The sequence below is a fragment of the Corvus hawaiiensis genome, chromosome 2 (assembly GCF_020740725.1).
Source record: "Corvus hawaiiensis isolate bCorHaw1 chromosome 2, bCorHaw1.pri.cur, whole genome shotgun sequence".
Lineage (NCBI taxonomy): Eukaryota > Metazoa > Chordata > Aves > Passeriformes > Corvidae > Corvus > Corvus hawaiiensis.
The window spans coordinates 57,326,198-57,347,693 of NC_063214.1; the positions used below are offsets into that span (position 1 = coordinate 57,326,198).

Genomic DNA, 21,496 nt, shown 5'->3' on the forward strand with positions numbered 1-21,496 from the left:
ACAAAGGCAAAGGAGAAACGGAAAAGATGTAGAGATTCCTGAGGAGTGTTTTCCTGTCAGAGGAAAAGGCCCATGTTTTCAAATGAAAAACATAATCATCATTTAAGACTGCTCCATAAAAAGACAAGCACTATTTGTGTAGGCAGCCCCGGCAAAATGGTCATATATTGTGATAAAAATATCCTAGGAATAATCAAAACAGGAAAGGTTCATATGTGCACCTTCTGCATTAAACTAGTATGATCTGTAAGAATGGCAATTCCTACATTTTCCTCTCTCCTAGAACCCTGCTTCAAGAGTCAATAGATTTCTTGCTGGCAGTACCAGAGGAAATAGGACCAGGCAATGACAGTTTAGGACAGTGCGGTGCACTACCATGACACCACACACCTGTACACATCACTCCTTGTTCACCCAACAGCTGGTTCTCCCTGTGATTCTGGATACATGACTTCATTTCTATGTCAGCTGGGAAAACACATTTAAATGTGCCAAATGCCTTGCCAGTGCTAGCACATGTATAAAAATGCTTGGCTTGCACTCAGACTGCTTCCCTCATGAAAGTAGTGCTTGTGTAGACATCTATAGTTTGACTGTTCTGGCTGGGGTGGGTCACAGGCTACTCAGCAACAGAAGCAAGGCCTTCCAATTACATTTAATTCTGCCCTTTAAATCAAAACCATATTGTATCCTTTTAGGTACAAAATGAGACAGCAAAAATATGATGTGCTTTAACAACCTGCCCCATGGAACCACATGATTTTAATATGTAAAGATTTTAAAGCATTTAAAACATTTAAAAGGAAAAAAACTCAACAGAACAGTCTATTTAAGAAAATGTTTTAATTTTTCTTGCTTTCTAGTAGCCATTTTCTCATGTGTCTATTTAAATTCTAAACCAGCTATACAATTTACACTATAGACTTCTTCCCTGGAGGAAAAACAAAGGAAAAATCTTGGGAAAGAAAATCTTGAGAAAGTACCATTATTCTAAACAGGCTGTATTATTATTGCTTACTTAAGATAATGAAACACTGGGGGTTGGAGGAACAGAGGCTGGCAGTTTACACCAGGCATTTCCTTTCAGGTTTTGTTCTTCCTGCACACGTGCCCCCTTGTGGGGAGAGGTTTAGGCCCACAAACCACTGGCCTTCCGTGACAGGTTTTTTATTGGGCAAAAGACATAGTTGTCAGAAAACAGCTTTTTGCTTCCAAATTTCTCACTTTTCAGTCCCTCCTTAGATATGTGGTGCTCGGTGCACTTTGCATGGATGTCTCCTGTGGGTTGTGGGGAGGATGAAGGATAGCAGCAAGCTGTAAGGCTCCTGAAGAGATGGTACCAGGTGACTAACACAGTAAGAATAGTGTGGAACTGGTTCCTTCAGCCGTGTCAAAGATGTAAGTTTTAGCACCCTTGTGGAGCAGAGGAAAACTGCCCTAAAGAAAGCACTGCATGGAAGTTTGCTTGTGACAAGAGTAAGAGGACACAATTCACTGGATATAAAGGACATTCTACAGGCCACAGGCATGATCACTGTAGGAATCTCTGCACTCAACTCCTTATTGGCAGGCTCTTAATTGATGTCTAGAAATAGTTCTGAAAGTATTTTCAGGCTCATATTAAAAGCCTTTTTGTCCTTTCTTGTGAAGTTGATCTGGCCATTACAACCACAATGCAGTTACCTGTATGCTGTCCTTGCCCATACCTTGAATTAACTTTATTAAAAATAGTCACTTCAAAATGCCAAAAATTTAGGTAATGTGGATCATAAACATCCACTTAACTGTTATTATCATGACAACAGATCTTCAAGTAGTGTAGCAACTCCACTGGAGTTATGAAAACCGAGGCTATTATATTGCATTCAGTGTGAACACAGGGTGAGGAATACCAAACAATGATACCTGTGATTATTAAACACAGAGTGATAGTCTTCTTCCTCCCTTCAGTATGGAAAGCATATTAATTTTCACATTTGAGAGGTAAGCAAATGAACTGTTTCCCTAAAACAGGTAATAGGCTGATGAAACAAACAAATGATCTTTTGTTAGAAGTACAAGATAAGATACAAGCACATTAAAGCACAGAGTCTGGTAAAGTGACAGGAGGCTGCTCCACTCTGCTACAGACAGGACAGAGAAAGGGCACCCAAAGTGCAACATAAATGGACAGGAAGGAAGATGGCAAGGAAAGAGAAGGGAGGAAGTCTGTGCTAACAATGCTTCTATCTGAGATACTAGTGTAAGATATGACAAAATAAACATGGTCATTTCTAGGTTCACATGACATACAGTAATCTCTCTTGCAGCAGGTTCTGTCTCAAATTACAGAACCCCAAGATCCTCCCTTAGAAAACTGTTCATCGCTTCTGGGAGAAGGGGTTACTCTACACTGGTTTGTTCCTTATATCTCAGTACGCACCAAAGTCCTGTTTCTTATCGCTGTGGATACATCTGTCTGCTTTGTTGCTCCAGACATAAACAAACTGGAATTGGAGTATGCAGTAACCTGGCTTCTGGGCACTGCCCTCACAGCACTCTATGGCGATATTCTCTCCACTTTCACTGGTGTGGAGCCTTCTCTTGAAGTGAGAAACTACAGACCACATCAAATAAAACTTGAAAAATGAGTGAGTTGTCTTGAGACAATTGACATGCTTCTGACTTTGTGATTTCTATTTCCTTTCAGTTCCATGTAGGAGGATTCAGCACTTGAAATACCTGAGAACTGTGAAAGCATTGCAATGTTCATGTCTGTTGCAGTTGACTAACAAAATAAAAATTTTAAAGTCAGTTCTTGGAAGGATTCTGCCCTCTGCTCTCTTGTTCAACTATTACATAACAAATTGTACACAAATGGTATTAGCTTTGTGTCAGAAATAAATTTGGGTAGAATCTCAAGCCTTCCACTGAATCATCTCTGCAAAGATGGCCCATCTTTTCAGCAAGAAGCAGCCTAGAGAAAGCAATAGAAGATGTCCTGTATTAGTTGAGGACAACATGGTAACTAAAGGATTAAACACCACAATTGCTACTTACCTTTCTTTGGCTAAGAGAACAGACATCCCCACCAGCTTAGCAAACTCATCAGCTGTGAGAGAACCCTTTTCAGATACCTGTCAAAGACCAAATACACAAATAAACAAACTATGGCATTAAAAGAACAACAAAGTTCTCTCAGCTACTGAATCAGGTCTAGCCTCGAGAAGTGATGAATTGGTAGCAAATCCCTTGAGAAGAAAATTAGTTTGTTTGCATTTTTAAAAAGTACAACTAATTCTGAGTATTTCCCTTTAAAAGCATCTCTTCTGTGTCCTGGGAAAACTGCCAAGTATAAAAAAGGAAGAGAGAAAAGAGTTAAATCTGTAAAAAAAATCATATGGTAACCTTTCCTTTGGATTTTTTTTTAAAGATGCCTTGGAACCAAAATGAACGGAAAAATTAGAATAGCTCAGACAGCAGAATACAGTCTCCATCAGCATTTACACAGCAGAACTATCCTAAGTGATTCTGCAAACACTGAAGCCTAAATGAGGAAATAAAAGACCTGTTCAGGGCAGCTCATCAATGTAGAAATATAAGTCATCTCAGGTAGAACTGAAGAATTTGAGTTTTATGGCATCTAAAGTACACCCACTGCCTACAGAAAAATTCCCAAACTTTAGTACTTCACATGACATTATGGCATACTAGAGGGCTAACTAAAAGCCACCATCACATTCAGCTGACACAAAGACAGGTTCACTCTTGGGACTCAAAACTTTGGCCCTTTTGTCTCAACCATGCTCCTTAATACATACTAAAATGAAACCTTCTCACACATGTTGGACATTTGGATGTTTAAAATACTAGATAAATACGACATATGAAGTCTAGACTTATTATTGCATTGAATTTCCCAGATAAACATTTTATTACCCTGAAAATTACTAATTCTTCCAATTCTCCATTGCTTTAGATCCAAGCAAAGTTGTAAATCCGGATGTAGTCGCCATTTCCTGCTTCCCACATAACTGGGTGGGGAGGGGTCTATTCTGCATCATTCTCAGCAGTAGTCCTTTTACAGAAACTCAGATTAAATTAGTCCTAACATGAGATTGTCGGAAGCTAAGTGATCAAATCTGAGTAATGGATGTCAGCTATACAATCGGTGATTATTTATCTTTCCTTCCCAAACCACTACTCTCATCAAGGATGACTCTGGATTCCTTTGATGTCCATGTCATTTCCTGTCTTCACCAGCCATTCAGAACCACATCTCTGTCCTGCCTGAAATCCTATGGCTTCCTTTCGTTTCTTCTCAGAACTTAATGTATAATGTGCAGTAACATTAAAGTACAGGGTGCTTTTGGCCACAAGTCTGATCTCATCTTCCCTTTCCCGTATGGGATAGTCTTCCTCAGTTGATGCCTCTCCCTTGCATTTTTCTATGGAGTCAAAGTCTCATATTATGAAAGTAACAGAAAAAAGACACCTTGGTAATAAATCCACTATCTGTTACTTTTTGCAGTTGACCTCCTTTGTTATCCAGAAAGGTTTTTCCTTTATTTTCAAAGACATAAGCACTCTTACTAAAGGCAACAAATTCATTAGAAACCAAAAATAATCAGAAAAAAACCCTAAAATGGTCTAGGTATTTTTCTATAAATAGAAGAAAAAACCCTGAAAATATTAACGTATATTGAAAGACGTGTTTTAGAATGGAATCTTTTAAATGCTGTATACATTTCTCTTATCTAAAAGTCTTTCTGATGAGCAAAAGCTGTATGGTGACAATCATGCAAAATGCACTGAACAGTCTATCTCATGTCAAGTGAGGAGGTGTCTGTGATAGCTCTACTTTTTCTGCACTGCCCCCTCTTTGACTTTGACATTTAACTTTGGATACACTGAATCAGCCTTTTCTCAAAGGTATGAAAACCAAAAAATTACATTCCACTGAGAAAGAGACAGAAAAATGCATCAAATAATGGGGTAACAGGACTGTGAAGTGTCCAGAGGCAGCAAGACCACAAAGGTTTATGATACTGAGCAATTCATACTACCTTTTTCCCCGATGAAGCTAGCTTAATTCTATAAACACTACTCTCCAACTGAGTGCTCTTCACAGCAGCAAACTTGGTACAAGATGTTACACATACACTGTACTGTTCTGTGAAATAAACCCAACCTAAACAACTACCTATATCAACATTTAAGAGGTGCTCCTACTGCCTACAAGCACATCATGTACAGTGTCTGAAGTTCACTTCTGTTAAATCAGGCGCTCAATACATGCCACGAATTTCATCCTACAGTGCAAAAGATTTGGAGGAAGGCTGAAGGTTAATAAACTTTGAGAAGAGATAGAAAAGAGAATGTAATGACTAAGATTATTGTCTGCACAGAACTTTGAAGATGAGAAGTGCTATTTAAATATTTCTCTTAGAAGATATGAAGTGGAATGTTTTGTATTTTGAAACCTCAAGAGGAAATCCCATACCTCAAGTTTTTTACCTAATGTGTTTAAATTTCCCTAGCAGGGGCAGAACACTGAAGGAAATGAAGTACACTTACTGTCTCTAAAGCAGCAGCTACCATTTCCTCTTCATTATGAGACTGGAGCTCAATCACCATCACACCACTATCAAATATCCGAAGCCTAAAATCAAAAAAGAGAGGCAAAGTAACTAAAAACCCTGTGCACATCACCTATGGTCACACTTCTAATGCAGCCACATCTATAACCACATTACAAAAGGGGAAAAAAATCTCCCAAGCCCCAAACAAGCTCAGTAAGATGAACTTAAGCTTAACATCATCTTCAAAATCTGAAGAGACAGAAAAGAGCAGGGCATATGTCTGGTCTTGGTTAAACCCTTTTCCAGTCTGAAAAAGTTGTAAGTGAAAAAAATAATGTCTTCCTAGCTAAACATTAATGTTTTAATTTAGAGTGGATGTTGGTGCAGACGCCAGCATCCTTTGAGCAAAGAATGACTTTGTTAAAAATAGCCACAGCAACAACAAAAAAATCTACTGCTAGTAAAACATTAAATCATCATGGTCTGACCTGTGAGTGCCATGCTTTACAAACAAATCTGTAAAGCTCTTACCTTAGTGGCAATTTCAGTGATTCCAGCATTTTACAAGCATTCACTAAATCTTCTGGGGACAGCAACTATTAAAACAGTGAAACATATTTATTCACAGCTTGCATTTCAGGTGTATAACATCAAACAAAGCTTTAGTAGCTGCAGCTATAAAATACACCAGGCTACATTATTGTTAATTCTTTTTCCTTTTTATTGTGCAGTCTATTTTCTTAGCTTCTGTGATCCTTTCTGTTCCCTTCCTATGTGTTCTATAATAATCTTTCTTGCCCTGTTTACAGAAAGAATTGTTGTATTTTGTAAAAAAATAAACCCAGAACATTCACCATTCTTTAGTAGTCTCTTTCCTTTAAGTTTTGTTTCCAGATAAGTATGGATTTTCCCTTTCACATGGTATAATAAAAAGCAGAATACATTATCACAACTTATAAAGGATACATAAGTATTACATGTAAGAATGAGAAAGGAAAAAAGGTAAAACCCCTCTAATTTTAATAAAAAACTGATCACATCTTGCTGTAGACAAGTAGAATGAGCAATTGCTAGGGAACATTTTTACCCTTTCTAATTTCCTTATCACTGAAGTCCTGCTATAAAATATTGACCCAAGGCAGTGTCTCACCTCTAGCCCTCGAGCACGATTCACCAGGCAGTACACTTCTGTAAGAGACATGATCCCCCCTCGCTCCTGCGTGAATAAGCACAAGACTGGTAAGAGAAACAGCATTAACCCAGGAAACACAGCATCTCTATTTGCAGGTGGCTGATTAAATAGCTAAAACAGAGGGGCTGAATGATGGGCCCTAATGGGGAAAACTAAAGAGCTAAGTTACACCTTTCACTAACAATTTTAAAATGCAAAACAGTGACACTACACTGAAGGACTGTGAATTACTTTGATTTTGAAGCAGAGAATAAATCACAGGAACAAAGAATTTCAATATATTAAATCTATCAATCAATTTACCATTTTTACTTTTCAGACAAACTCAGTTTTCCATTCTGATCACAGCAGGTAGCACATACCTTTCACAAAAATACTGTAGTATGTATGCTTTTTAGTAGCAACATAGCCTTCTAAGTTGCAACATAAATTTAACTTTTTGGTGAGAAACCTGTACTCTGTAATAGCTTAAGATAAATTAAAACGTAAGATATTACTAAGGGCTGGTAATCTACTTAATAATTCTGTCCTATACTTGGAAAAAATGTATATTTTAAGCACTTTAAGATTCATTACTTGTATTTTCAGTGGGTGCAATTTCATTCTTTCTTAAAAAAAAAGAAATATTCTGCAGCAAGGGATGAATACAGGGCTGTTCAAATAGAAAAAAGACCACTTGAACAATTTTCTAAATCTCATCAACATTTTGCAAATTAGAAGTTTATGCCATTAGTCCAAAGAAAAATTCATACTTACAAAATTTTTTATTCATAAAGACAATATATATTCCTCCCATAAACTTGAATAGGAGGCTATGCTGCTAAATCTGCTTTAAAAAGAGGCAGAGTACAACAACCAAAACACACCTACAATCAAAATTCAGCAACACACGGAAAATGCTGGTGCAATGTGTGGTGCTTTACCTCTAAGGGTGTCTGCAGGATTCCAGCCAGTTGCTTCGCCAGCTGCATGTGGTACTGTGTACCAGATCCATACGTTTCCCTCGTAACTGGATTAGCTATACCCATACTCAGTAGATAGGACTTGAACCTAATGGTCTGAACAAGTGAACAAACAAATAAATTTAAAAGTACGTCAGCTAATAAGTGATTCTGGGTTTTAAAAATCTTTAATTTTATTACTATAACGCAGTTTCGGGGAATAAATCCTTCAGTTTGCTACCAAGAAAGTCAATTACTAGGCAAAGAGAAGGCAAGACTTAGTACCATTTATTTTTGACCAGGTAAAAAAATAGAAAAATTTATATAAAAGCAGTAAAATCATTGCTTTTAAAAATAGTTAAAGAAAAATTAACACTAAGCAAGTAAACTCTACACCAAGTATAAGGGACTAAACACAACAAAACCAACCAGCAAGGGTTTTTATTAACATTACACTATTAAACAGATAGCTTTTTGCTTTTTATAGGAACATTTTTGTAGAATTTACAACAAAATTAAATTACCTCATCCTCAGTGATGTCACCTTGTTTTTCTTTAATCTTATTAGCTATTGACTTGGATAACTCCACCATTTCCTTAGCCTATCAAGAAACACACACAGATAAGTCAACTTTCAACTCAAGAGAGAAAATTGTGTTTAAAACTGAGAAAACAAGCGTAAGTCTACTTGAACAAGTGACACATGCCATCCATCCATACCTTCTCCATTAGTTTGCTAAGGTCCTCAAAAGCCTGAAACAAAAAGCAGACAACACAGATCAGTGTAACTACAGCATTCAGCTTCATGGATACAGGGAGATGCCTTTGTCCACCTACCTAAGGTAGGTATTCATAAGAGCTGCTACCCTTTTAGATTGGTATGTTACAATGTGAGATACCATAACTTATTTGTTGATACAACTGTTTTACAGCATGTCTTATAGTTAAAATAAACATAACAAAGAATGAAGAAGAGAATCAATCACACACTTTTCCAGCATGTGAACAGAAATTCGGTATGATTTATGATGTCCATGTGATAGGAAGGACAATGAGACACTGAGTCCCAGAAAAGATTAAACTGTCCAAGTTTATTATGCTCTCTGTAAGGTAGGGGAAGGTTTCTGGGTGCTGATGGTAGGTTTTGTCCCAACACTTGACCCTCACTGCAGGAGATCTGTTGTTTCTGGTCAGCTGCAAGACAGCTGTAAAGCTACAGTTGTACTCCTCCTGACAAGACAGCTTTACTTTAATCAGAGGATGTTACTTAGTTAGTAAGAAACACTCCTTTCAAATCAGCAAGGAAGACGGTATCTGAGGACAAAACCTCTGAAATGCGGGGTAACATCTCTTCATTTAAGTACTCCAATAAAATGCTATGGTCTCAAATACAACAACTCTGCAACTCACAAACGGTTTTTAGGCTTAAATGAATCATACATTAAAAATAGTTGAAGGTATACTGAAATTCCAAACTTTTAGTAATGATAAACCAGAATTAAAAAATTCATGTTAAAAAAAAGAGAGCTAGCAACTCCATTAATGCAACTATATTAAAAAGCAACCCTCTTTTCTCCCACCCTCATTAACACACATTCATTCAGCCTCCTCACTTCTCTCAAATACATGACAACATGTCCAAGTCGTCAACCTTTTTCAAACAACCTTTTCTGAGCAACTGGTGTGAGAAAAATTCCTGAACCTTTTCATCTAATGCTTGCCTGACAGCAGCATCCAAGCCCTCCAGCCACAAGTAAAGAAGGTTACAGTGTCAAATGGCCAGAGAGACATCCTGCCTGCAGCTTCCAGTCACTGCCTCTATGTCATTTCTGGCTTACTCTGACTAATCCCCCACTAGAAAGACACATTTTAGCTGTGTTTTTGCAGAAGACCCCAATAGGTCTTTACATATAGGTGCCTTAAGTAGAAGCTTATTGGTCAGAGATTCAACATACAAAGAACAAAAGGAGATGCCTCTAGAAAGAGACAGGCTTTGCTTTTCACCTCCTGATAGCACCAGTGTTTCTCCACTGACTGGACAAGTTTAGTCTCCTAACATTTGGTACCTGAGTTAGGTACCACCAAAATTAAGTGGTCCACATGGAGAAAAGAAAATATACCACTGCATAACAATAATTTACCACTAAGAAAAGAAAAGCTTCTCTTTGGAATACTTCTTCTTACTCCCTAATCTTCCAAACTGAATAATTTACAATAGGTTTCCCAATCCCTAGTGTAAATCAAAGTCCTGCTACTCTACTTGTATATGATATCAACAAGAAGTTTTCTAACAGGGCTTTTCCCAGCTTATTTCTAGTCTCTATACCTGCATGAAAACAACATTGATCAAAAGAACCCTTGATTTAGCTAAATAAACAGCATGCTGTGTCTAACTCCTCCTCTGCCTGACTCACCCAGGGCAGGCCTGGAAACAAAGGGGAATGTGCACACACCTAACAGGAACTTCCTCAGATAAACAAAAGGCTAAAGAGCTGGATTCTTATCAGCACTGAACAGCAGATGCAGGAAGCCTTTTCCTGGAAGCCAGGGCACCATTTTTTAAATTAAGTCATTTATAACATTTAAAGCTGGAGGAAGGCAGGATTTTACAAGTCATGGTTTTCCTCTGCTCACACAGCATGTTTAAATGGATTTCTTTTACTCTCTGACAAAGCTACTAAGGAAAAAATAAGCAGACAATGCCTTTTGAACTATATACACATGCATGTAACCACAATACCTTTTGAACTACACACAAAACTTCATTCATTACGCTCCTCACAGACAGAAAGCAAGTAAGTTTAATGCTCCCAGTATCTGAAATAGCACATGGCCTGCAAAGGCACTATCATTTTCATAAGTATTAGAGCAGGGAATGCCTTTTTCTCGTGGCACACTGAAGTCCATAAAGCTTTGCCCCAAGAACAAATCTGCCGCATGTAGTTTATGAGTACTTTTGTATTAATCTCTACTACCAAGACAGAATCAGACTATTTTTGAGGGTATTACTCTCAGGTATGTATGAAGAAATTAAATGTCTCTGCTGTTCATCAGTATTGATACCTGGAATTCAACTATTGTGCTGGTTCTATGGAAAAGGATGATCTCCATCTAGCCCAGGTATTTTACAAAATACTTGTAACATCTTGTCAATGCCTGGACTGCAAATCATTTTACTGTAATTATAAGCCTAAATGTAACATTTAAAAACCTGACTATAGGATGAAAATCTAACTTCACCACAGTTATGTGCAGACACTCGGATCAGCATATTCTGCTTAATATATATTCAATTTTCAATTGAAACAAAAATTAGTTTAATAAATACACACTGTTAGTTTCAAAGAACAATATCCTTGAAAGGAATTGTTTAAATGAAGTACCTTTACATATACTGAAAAGCCAGTTAACAAAAGAAATAATTGTAAACTGCACACTCTTAATCAATTCAGACTTCTCAAAAAAAACAATAAATAGTCTCAACTGTCCCTAAAAGAAAGTGTGAATGAATGTAAATAGTTCAGACAGGTGGTCGACCTTGAAATTTCCAAAGTACCTACCTCAGAAATGTTTTTGTCAGTCTCTTTTCTTTTTTCTTCTAATTTCCTTTCAATACCTACAATTCCTACAGCCCTTATTCTTCCTGCCTGAAAAAAAAAAAAAAAAAGGAAAAAGGGAAAGAATCAAAATAGGAAATGTTAAGTTTTCTCACCTGCCTCACTGTGAAAATTAGAGGACAGGAAATACTCCTTCAAACAGCAGATATCATTCGTACAATATTTCATGCATTTCTTGACAGTAATTTTTAAGCCATTGTAAAAGAAACCAAACAAGAAATGTGAACCATGTATAAACTTGCTGTACTAGACAAATAATGATATTGATAATATACTGAAGCTATTAATATGGCTTAACATCCAGACTGAGTAATCCAGCTCATCTCAATTCTAGCCTCCCAAGACCATGTGAGCATCCATACTAGAGCTATGGAAATGCCTGAGTGTATTACTTCAAGAAATCCAGCCTGAAGAAACAGAAACATAGAAACACAATGCTAAGTGCAGTCTAATTTACCTTCCTCAGAGGTTTTACAATGGGGGTGATGGTGAAACTTTTACCAGATGCCAAATGTGTTCTAGAAAGGCTGGTACCTATGTGGCAGCAGTGTCAGGCCTCTAATCTCTGACTGCAAATCTTAGCAATGGTGTTAATGAGTTACTATGGCTTAAGTACAACAGGGAAGGCATTTTGATTAGATTCTTCATGCATTACTCCAAATGCAATTGTGCTTATAGGTCCTACATTGACCAAAAGGGACATACAGGATTTCATATTGAACAATCTTTAAATCATCCTATTTCATTCACACAATACTATATATTCATATATCCAGCACATTAATATATAGAAACAACACCTACATGTTTATCAGTTTATAATCTAAAAGTATGAAGGCAGATAAAGAAGGTATTTTAACATATGACATTCTTCCAAACAACTGTCCATTCAGAATACACATTCAAATCAAACATACATAGGTTTCAAAGAGTTAAATAAAAGTTATGCTATATATTTGACTTCCAGCCACAAAAAAAATAAACCAGAAATCACAATTAAGACAAAAAAATTTTCCAGCATCACTGGACCTCACATGCTGAATAAAAGTATATGCAAATAAATATTTTATTTGCACAATTATGTGTGTGTGTGTCTAACTGAAACAAACAAAAAAAAGAGCTCATTATTTAAACACACTCAAGAAAAAGAGGATACTGTGTTCTATCAGGTGAAAAATGCAAATGAGAAACTAATTTATGCCAGTGAAAAAACAGGCAAACTAAAGCTGAATTCCTACATGTGCCCATGATGTTGGTTAGAGAGTCACATGCTGGATGCAGTATATGGAGGTGGCAAGAAGTGGCAATAAGAGATTACACACAATAAGAAGTGTGGCAATAAGAGATCCTGCTCAGAAGCTCTGCACATACCTGTGAATCCTTGTTAACTTGCATGGCCTGACCAGTGGGTATGCTCTCCCATCTCCTTTGTGTGATTTCTTCTGATAATCGTCTATAGAACTGCAAACATTAAAGAGTGACAACAGATGTTTCATAAACTGTGCAGAGTACGTCTGGGTAATTTTAGCATCTTGGTGGTGATGAAATAAACTTCACCAAGCATGGAGACAAAGCATGGTAACACCTACACATCTATGGTACAGAACTCACTATATGGAAATTCTTAATGTCTAGTCTTCAAAACTATTCACATTAGATAGGACAAGCCATGTAGTCACTAAGTACTTCCATTGTGAAATATTTCTTCAGATATTCAAAATGTCCCAAACCATGCTAAAGTTAAAAATGTTGAGGTATACTCAAAGGCATGCTTGTAAAGGAAGGGAAGTTGTACAATAAGATTGCTATTGATCTCCTAATTCAACAATATAAAAACAACCACACAGATCAATTAAACTGATTTGTTTATTGCTAATAGCAGAAGGTGGCATTAGTTAACGCTACGTGTATCCCACTGACCAATATCCAGAAAGAAAATCTATTCCACCCTTTTCATTGTTCAGGTTCACAGGAAAGCATTCAGAAGTCATAAAGAAAGGCTCAGGTGTAATTGATGTGCTAGGCAACCAGAAAGCACAGTAAGTTTAATTTTCAGACACAACATTAACATTAAAATAATTACGATTATGATTGAGAAAAACACATATTTATACTATGCTTAAACCTACAGTCACCATAATCTGAAAACTGCTCACAAAGAAATGAAAGTGAGCCTGATCAAGCACATGCATTTTTAAGACATTTCTAACTAATTTGAGTTGAAAATCTGATTTTCCGCAGTGTACAGGTACAGCTTTTTCCATAGTCCAAAGTTAAAGTTCTCAGTCTCATCAAACGAGGATCTTCCACTGTGAAATTTCTTTACAGAGCGCAATTTGTTTGGTTTTTAGGATAACCCTTCTTTTAAGAATATATTACATTTTTCTTAGAATGTTCAAAGCCTTTGAGATTCGGTGTAGGTTAAAAAAAATACTTATAAAGTGTATAATGAATGCAAGTTCTGAGGCAACAAAAGGTGTTCAGCAATAAAATTAGAGAGATAATTTGGAATAAGTTGTTTGATTCCTCTTCAATAGAGGGTTAGGTACAAAGAAACATCTTTTACTCTGTTAAACATTTAACAGATTTCAGAGATGCCATTTTGGAAAAGCCTGTGTTCAATTTAGTAGATTTTTTAAAAAAGGAAGTATAAGATTATACTAAATGCCTTAAAATAAGGACTAGCCTTGTAATGCCTCTTGACATTTTTGGAACTCTATTTGCAGTATTTAATGAAAGTAGACAACATGGGAGGCTCATAGTGTTTGTCTTCAAAAAGGATGTATTGAAAAAGCTCCACCTCAAAAGTAAACATGGAAAGATCATAGAAAATTATCAGAAACACAGCAAGAGGAGAAAAGCATGTCCAAAGACCTGATTTGCTCGGCATCCATGGTGCAAGACTTGTCCATGGTACAACACTTACCTCAATCTGCCCATGTTCTTTGAAAGAAAGCTTGATGTAGGAATATTTGCTGCTTTGGAATGGACCAGGTTCTTTGTTTGAAGAAGCAGGATGAAGATGAACTACTATTTTGGCACTAAGGAAAAGGTAAAGGAAAGAGAAGATATTTCTGTAATATCTAAATAAACTATTTCTGCCCCAAAGTTAACCTTTCATCAAAACCTCTTTTAACTATCTCACATAAGAGCTACAGATGATCGAAAAATGCTTTACATTTATGCACCAACATTTGAATATTTTGAAGTATGTCTTGCAAAAACTACTACAGCCTCTAAAGCAGAAATATTTTACAAATTTAAAATGTACCTACCATCAATTCTTAAGAAATAAACACAACAAATTTAAAAATTTCAAGCAATAATTTCCGAAAAACCTTTTAGTTAGGATAAAAAGTGATTGTCACGTTGTCGTGTAATTTGGCAGTAGTTATTGCAGGTCAAAAGCCAAAATACGCTATCTTTGACACAGGAAAACAAAAGGTTTCAATATTATGTGTAACCTATCCCACTTTTATATGTCACTTGTGGACACTGTATGTGAACTTATCCAAAACCAACATTCAAAGGCAACATGCATGGAAATAACAGTCTAAAATGACACCTACTACCAAAACAGACCTTGGGAGTGCACGATTTTAGGCAAATGAACAGACTGCTATCACAATATGACTGCAAGTCCCCATTCCCATCTCATTTTACAAATACTCTTTTCATTGGTCTTTATCTACTTCTCCAGCATTAGTGAATTAACTGATTTCTTCTGAATACCCCCAGCATATTACTGTACTGATCTGACTGTAGGCTGCTAATGCCATGATGATTTTTTTGCCTTTTCTTTTATACACCTTTTTATAGTTTTTGTATTCTTAGTGTTTTTTAGCCTACATTCTTAGACTTATTTGTTAAGTTAGGAGACTAAACATCTTAAAGCCCCAGACACCAAAGTCCTCTCCAGAACACATTTTGTAAACTGAGATAGGACCATCCAGGGGAAGGTTCCTTGGGGAGGTGGCTCACTTGATCCTCTCATTGGGGGATCTTTGATAGATATGCTAATTAGTAAAACCTATAATGTTATACCTGATCTATTGTGGGTGTGCATTGCAGTGTGCATTTCGGGGCATTCCACCTGGACATGGAGCACCTAAGGATCCTTAAAATAAATTTGAGGTAAAACCCCTTTTTCCCTTCTAACCGTGTTTGATTCTTGATTTTAAGACCAGGAAAAGATATCACTGCAAGCAGAGGTTAATTATGTATGTATTTCTCCAGGTAGAATTTTTTCTCTCTTTAGAAACTTAAAATCATAGAATTGTTTATGTTGGAAAAGACCTCTAAAATCATCAACACACACTTGTTTAGTGATTACCTGACAGTTACTTAACAAATCACATCAATCATGACTCTCTTACACTTTTGACCTAAATTGTCCTTGTGGCTGTCAGTCTGGAAACTTAAGATTGCAAATGGAACCTACCATGAATTAATCTATAATATCAGGTACCTCACATAACATGCATGTGAAAGGATCCATCTGAAAAAGACAATGAGGATGTCCATACCTTTTTCCTATCCCAGCTGCTTGCTCTTCAATAAACACAATCTGAGACAGAGGTACAGCAATGCAGCACTCCTGGAACAAACACCACAAACACAGGTGAATTAAAGCCATATCCTGTCTATTCACTCTCTAAACCCAAGTGTTCTCTTTCCCCATTTCACAAACAGTATGGATATCTACAGGTGCTGCCTGAGGCACTCTATGTGAAATAGGATTGTAAGAACAGAAACAATGTATTACAGTGAAATATATGTAGAAAAATAGCACAAAATTGAAACTGAGTTCTAGTTAATTAAAAGACCTCAACAAACTTAAGTGTCAATGTGTCAACTTTAAAAACCTCAAGCTAGATTCATAGAAGGGACTACAAGATTTAACAAATCCTTAGATCTAAGTTCAAAACTTAAACACTAAAATTTCCACACTACTGCACCTGATCACTGTAGGTGCATGATACTCATAGGTTCTTGACATTTTTGCATTGATGTTACTTTGGGAGCTAAAAAAATACCCAAACCCACCAGTCTCTTTAAATACTGAATATCTAAAACCTAGACTATTGTCTGAGTGCAATAGGAAATTTTCCATCTATCCTACAGTGAAGGACTTAATCCAGCAATTGGTGCATCTCAACACACATTTACTGGACTGTGCTTTAAACAAAAGAGCAAGAAACAAGACTGTATCCAGTTGTTGGAGACTAACCTACCCGAGGCTAAACTCTTTATACATGCATTTGAGACAGAAATTGCTACAACAATGATACAAAGCATCTAATAAGGTGCCTGGTCTGGTTTTGGTGAACATCCTTTGAGGAACATCACTTCCCATACAACAGCCTGGTGACTGACACAGTCACACAGAATGCAGGAAACATAGGCTGCATTTCCTCTCTGAACCTCTCTCTTCCACCTGCTACTGCCTAACACCAGTTTACAATAGACACTGTTACAGGGCCCTCTAAATCCCTACTACCAAAATCGTTCCTCTTTGTATGGAATAATTAAATATACATTAAATCTGAGAGCGGGGAAGTATACATGCAGGAGCCCCACCTCCAATAAGTAAATCTCTTACTGAAAAAACATGGGTTGCACTTCCTTTTCTAAAAACTCTTACTGCAAGCTATCTAGACTCTTCTATTACTCTAGTTGCTGAAGCCATTACAAACAATTATTGTTTGTAAAACATCCACAAAGTTCTGGACACTTTAAAAGATAGGCAATATGATACTTCTGTTAAAAAAAGGGTTTGAGAATGACAAAAAGAGTTCAATATACATACATATATAGTATGTACACTGTCAAAGTGACTGATTAATTTCATTCCAAGATAGAAAGTTATGTGAACTTATTTTAAGTACAAGGACTTAGAATCACCCCTTCCTGGTGAGAGAAGTTACAGGAAGGGATACAAAAATAGAAATGTGTTAAATATGCTGTGTGTTTATTTGGATTTTTTCTTCTAATGTCTCATGCCCACATTTTGCATGATTTTATCATTTAAAATTTTGTACAAATTAGCTATGTAACAAACTTTACAGAATTCCTTTTTTTTTTTTTGGAAACACTGTTCAACTGCAGATGGCATGTAAAAAGCAGCTACAAAGCACAGCTAATGACAAGAGCCCCATTTATTATTATAGATTACTGACACAATAAAAAGGGACTCTCTACAAATTTATTCGAGGTAAGCTAGCTAAGGTTTCTAAGTCTGATGTTAAATCACACCTGAGCTTAGACAACAACTCACCATGAAAACAAAAGGGCACCATGCTCCCCATGTTTCAGTACTGAGAGCTTGAAAATAAATCAGCTTTATTTACCCCACTAACAAATGGGGGTAGGGGGGTAGGAGATGTAACTAATTACATCTCCTAATCAGATGGGTAATTTTTGCCCATCTCTAAGCCACATTTCTGCCCCTTCTGTTAATCAAGCCTGAGTTTGTCAGAATCTTTGCTGAGTTAAATTAGTTAAAATAAAATAATTTTTCTTCTTCTCCAAGGTTTTCCTCTGCTGATTTAGTGAATTCAATGACCTTGGGAGAGTACAAGAAATCACATGGCCTAGAAGCAGAGGGAGAAGTTGGGGAAAAGAGACAAAGGTAATCTTTTTGTTGGAGAGAATGCGGCTATGTTCAGTTCTACAGCTTGCTGAAGCCATAAAGCCCAATGTTACTCCAAGCATGCAAAAAGTCCAAGTGAGACCATTAGAAGCAGTAGTTGCTGAAGTACATGCTCAGCTCTCAAAAAGAGATGCTGAGGAAGAAATAAAAGGTTTAGGATTAACAGAGTTTAGTACATTATTTTATGTGATAATATGATGACTGTGCAAAAAAGCCCCATGTTAATTTATACAAAACAGCTCACGGTCTGGACAATCAAGCCCTAACTTGTGTAACAGTAACCCTACCATGGGTAACAGCCCTTCAAACATTTTGAAAAATTTGTACTAAAAATAATTCTCCTGTTTCTGCAAACAATCCCTAAAGAAAAAAACACTGCTTTGCCAAATTAAGAACAACCTTGGTGACATTACCTTCAGACTGCCCTTAGTAGCACCCTGCTTTGGAGCAAGGATGTGGTATTTGCTAGGGAACGGCCTTTGGGTGTGAGAGGTGCTTCAGCTGCCCTTGCACAAAACCAGCCCAGTGGAATACAATTTGCTTTTGAAAAGTTGTCACCTAAACGTGCTCTGTCTAAACTTTGGCTTTCAGGGCTAAATTTCTCAATTACTGTGTCCAAAACAAACATAATCCAACCTGGTCTGAGGAAGACTTCTCCTTCAATTGCATCTGTGGAGCAGTGCCCATTGTCACAGTCTATGCGTAGAGCTTTATGTGTTTGTGGTCTTTCTCTCCCACTTCCAGCCTGCATTCCTGGGCTGTGGTTGATGACACAAAGCATTCAGCAGTATTTTTTTACTTTAGTACAGTTACCACACTGCAGTTCTGACAGTGCCACTTAACCTGTGACCAGCTGTCCACAGTAGAACAGACAAATGTTCTGGCTGATCGAAGGGATGGTTCATAGCAGGAGCAGGCAGCTGGGAGGGCAAGATGTGTGCAAAACAATACTGCCACCAAACACGTCCTATTATCAAATCATGGTCTGGCCTATATGGTGGGAGCAGAAGACTGTGAAACTTGGACTTGAAACCAACAAGGAAAAAAAGGCTTTCCTAGACAAGGAGCACAGGAGAGAAGTTCATATTATGATTTGCCTGACACATTCAACTTCAGTCTCAAAATCAATGCTTTTTAGTGCATGACACCAGGCTCTTTTCTCCTTTATTTCTGTGTCGTTAGAAAAGGAAAATTTATAGGATACATTCCTATCCCTTCTCATCTCTGCATGATTATTTTATTAAAGCAAGACTGAGTGAAAGAACACTACATAATCTTCTTTCTGCTGTGAGCCAAAAAGTGGACTATACTTGTACAACAAAACACACACAACGGCAGGAAAAATCCCCTCTCCGTGTGCAAGCTTTTCATTGCAAAAACTTGTTTATTATGGAATTTCCAACTGAATGACATACAGTGTCTTGGGGTGACACCGGAACATACAGGAAACAAAAGTGGGACTTACATGATTCTTCTGATCCCTCCAGATCAGTCGGTGTGTGCTCAGCAGTAAAACTCCACTATCGAATTTCAACTGGACAGGAAAAATAAAACAGATCAACAAAAAACTGAACCAGTAAGTTGCATAAATACTGGTCTTGGAAACATTACACCTTACCACAACACAGCAATCAGATTTAACAGGCCAGTATTTTGAGAACACTCCCTTTTTTTCAGAAAACAAAATACATGAAGTTTAGAAAAATAGTATAAAAGGATTAGATGGATAAACACAAACTTCCTTTTTCAAGCATATAAACTTTTCCCCCGGAAATCCTGAGGGATCCTCCCTCCATATACTCTGCAAGATGTACAAAAGTTCTTAAATGTATTTTAAACAGAGCTATTGGCTTTGGAACCTTCATTATATTCTGACAAAGAAGGTAAAAATTATGCAAAAAAGCAAAGCAACCTAATAAAAAGATGCTGCACACAGTCTGAAATCTTCCATCCTATCACACAGGAGTATTGCTTCTATCTGTGTTGCTGTTGAAAAGCTCCTTACTTATCAGACAGCAAACAGTACCTGGAAAACCTGCATTAGCAAATTGCTTCCTATTTGTAAAATCTGAGGCATGTTTTCACAGCTTTTTGTGATGGCATGCAATTACCATGGTGTGGAAAAATGGAGAGATCAAGAGTCAGTCCGGCAGTGAAGTGAAACAATAAGCAGGATGGCTCAGAAAAGAGTAGAGAGTATGTCAGCACCCTTGATGACTAGGGCTCAAGAGCATTTTACAGCTACCAGGATGACTCAAGTGTGAATTGTGCATCATGCTCTGTACCACACCAAAGCAAGGGCTCACTCCCATACAGGAGTGACAGCCCAATCAGTGGGCAGTGCTTTGTGACAGTGACATTGCCTATACACACTCTGTGGGGGTCCCAACCCTCACCCCACATCACATACACTGTCCAAGGCCTTTCTCACAGAACCGCAGAATCAATTAAGTTGGAAAAGACCTCTGAGAGCATCGGGTCCAACCTATGACCCAACACCCCTATGTCAACCAGACCGTGGACTTGAGTGTCATGTCTAGTCTTTCCTTAAACACCTCCAGGGACGGTGACTCCACCACCTCCCTGGGCAGCCCATTCCAATGTCTAATCTCCCTTTCTGTCAAGAAATTATTCCTAATGGCCAACCTAAACTTCACGTAGCACAGTTTAAGGCTACTTCCACTTTTCCTGTCACTTGTTTCCGGGGAGAAGAGACCGACCCCGACGTGGCTCCACCCTCCTTTCAGGCAGTTGCAGAGAGCAGTAAGATCCCCCCAGAGCCTGCTCTTCTCCACGCTAAACAATCGCAGCCCCTTCAGCTGCCCTAAGATTTGTGCTCCAGACCTTTCCCCAGCTCCGTTGCCCTTCTCTGGATCCGCTCCAGCACCTCTGTCTGTTCTGAACTGAGGGGCCCTGAACTGAACACAGGATTCGGGACGCGGCCTCACCAGTGCAGGGGTACAGTCCCTGCCCTGGTCCTGCTGGCCACACTATCTGCTATAGGCCAGGGCGCCACTGGCCTTCCTGGCCACCTGGGCACACTGCTGGGTGACGTTCAGCCGACTGTCTACCGGCACAACCCCTCAAAGCCTGCGCCCTCATCTCCCCACAGAGACAAACCCTGCCAGACCCTGGCGCAGAACGTCCTCCCACACCCCCAATCGATGCTCCGCCTGCAGCCCAAGCCCTTCACGCCCCTCGTACCGCGCCCCTCGCCCGACACCGCCCGTACTCACCGCCATACCACCCCCCTTGCCTGGGGCCCACGGCCGCGTCCTTTACCCTCCTCCCCCACCCCGGCCGCGCCGCCAGGCCCCGCGCGGGGCCGCTCCAGCTCCCGTCACCTTCTCCTCCCCGTCGCTGAGGCGCACGCCGCGCTGCTGGACCACCAGCGTCTCTCCCAGCTCCAGCAGCCCGGTGGTCCACGAGAACCTGTCCATGGCTGCCCTTCCCGTCCCACACCGGGCCGCGGCCACCGGGCGCGCAGGGACCGGGCGCGGTCGGCCCGCGCCCTCTAGCGGCGGCCCGGGGAG

General features: G+C 38.5%; 1 protein-coding gene across 1 annotated transcript; it reads right to left on the reverse strand.

Annotated features, from left to right (window-relative positions):
• Positions 1-824: 824 nt before the first annotated feature.
• On the reverse strand, positions 825-21,465 carry VPS36 (vacuolar protein sorting 36 homolog). The gene is made up of 14 exons (XM_048295206.1): positions 21,308-21,465; positions 19,429-19,497; positions 15,838-15,908; positions 14,238-14,352; positions 12,683-12,772; positions 11,255-11,341; positions 8,415-8,447; positions 8,219-8,296; positions 7,677-7,811; positions 6,712-6,777; positions 6,093-6,157; positions 5,557-5,641; positions 3,040-3,116; positions 825-2,956 (listed from the first exon to the last, which is right to left on the reverse strand). The coding sequence occupies exons 1-14, from the start codon at positions 21,401-21,403 to the stop codon at positions 2,863-2,865; spliced, it is 1,161 nt and encodes a 386-aa protein (XP_048151163.1). The 5' UTR covers positions 21,404-21,465; the 3' UTR covers positions 825-2,862.
• Between the last annotated feature and the right edge of the window lie 31 nt (positions 21,466-21,496).

Coding starts and splice junctions, on each gene's coding strand:
- VPS36 (XM_048295206.1), bottom strand. CDS start 21,403: ATGGACAGGTTCTCGTGGACCACCGGGCTGCTGGAGCTGGGAGAGACG. Junction 6,778..7,676: donor TCCTGCAGACACCCTTAGAG/GTAAAGCACCAC, acceptor TTATTCACGCAG/GAGCGAGGGGGGATCATGTC. Junction 5,642..6,092: donor TCACTGAAATTGCCACTAAG/GTAAGAGCTTTA, acceptor TTTTGATTTTAG/GCTTCGGATATTTGATAGTG.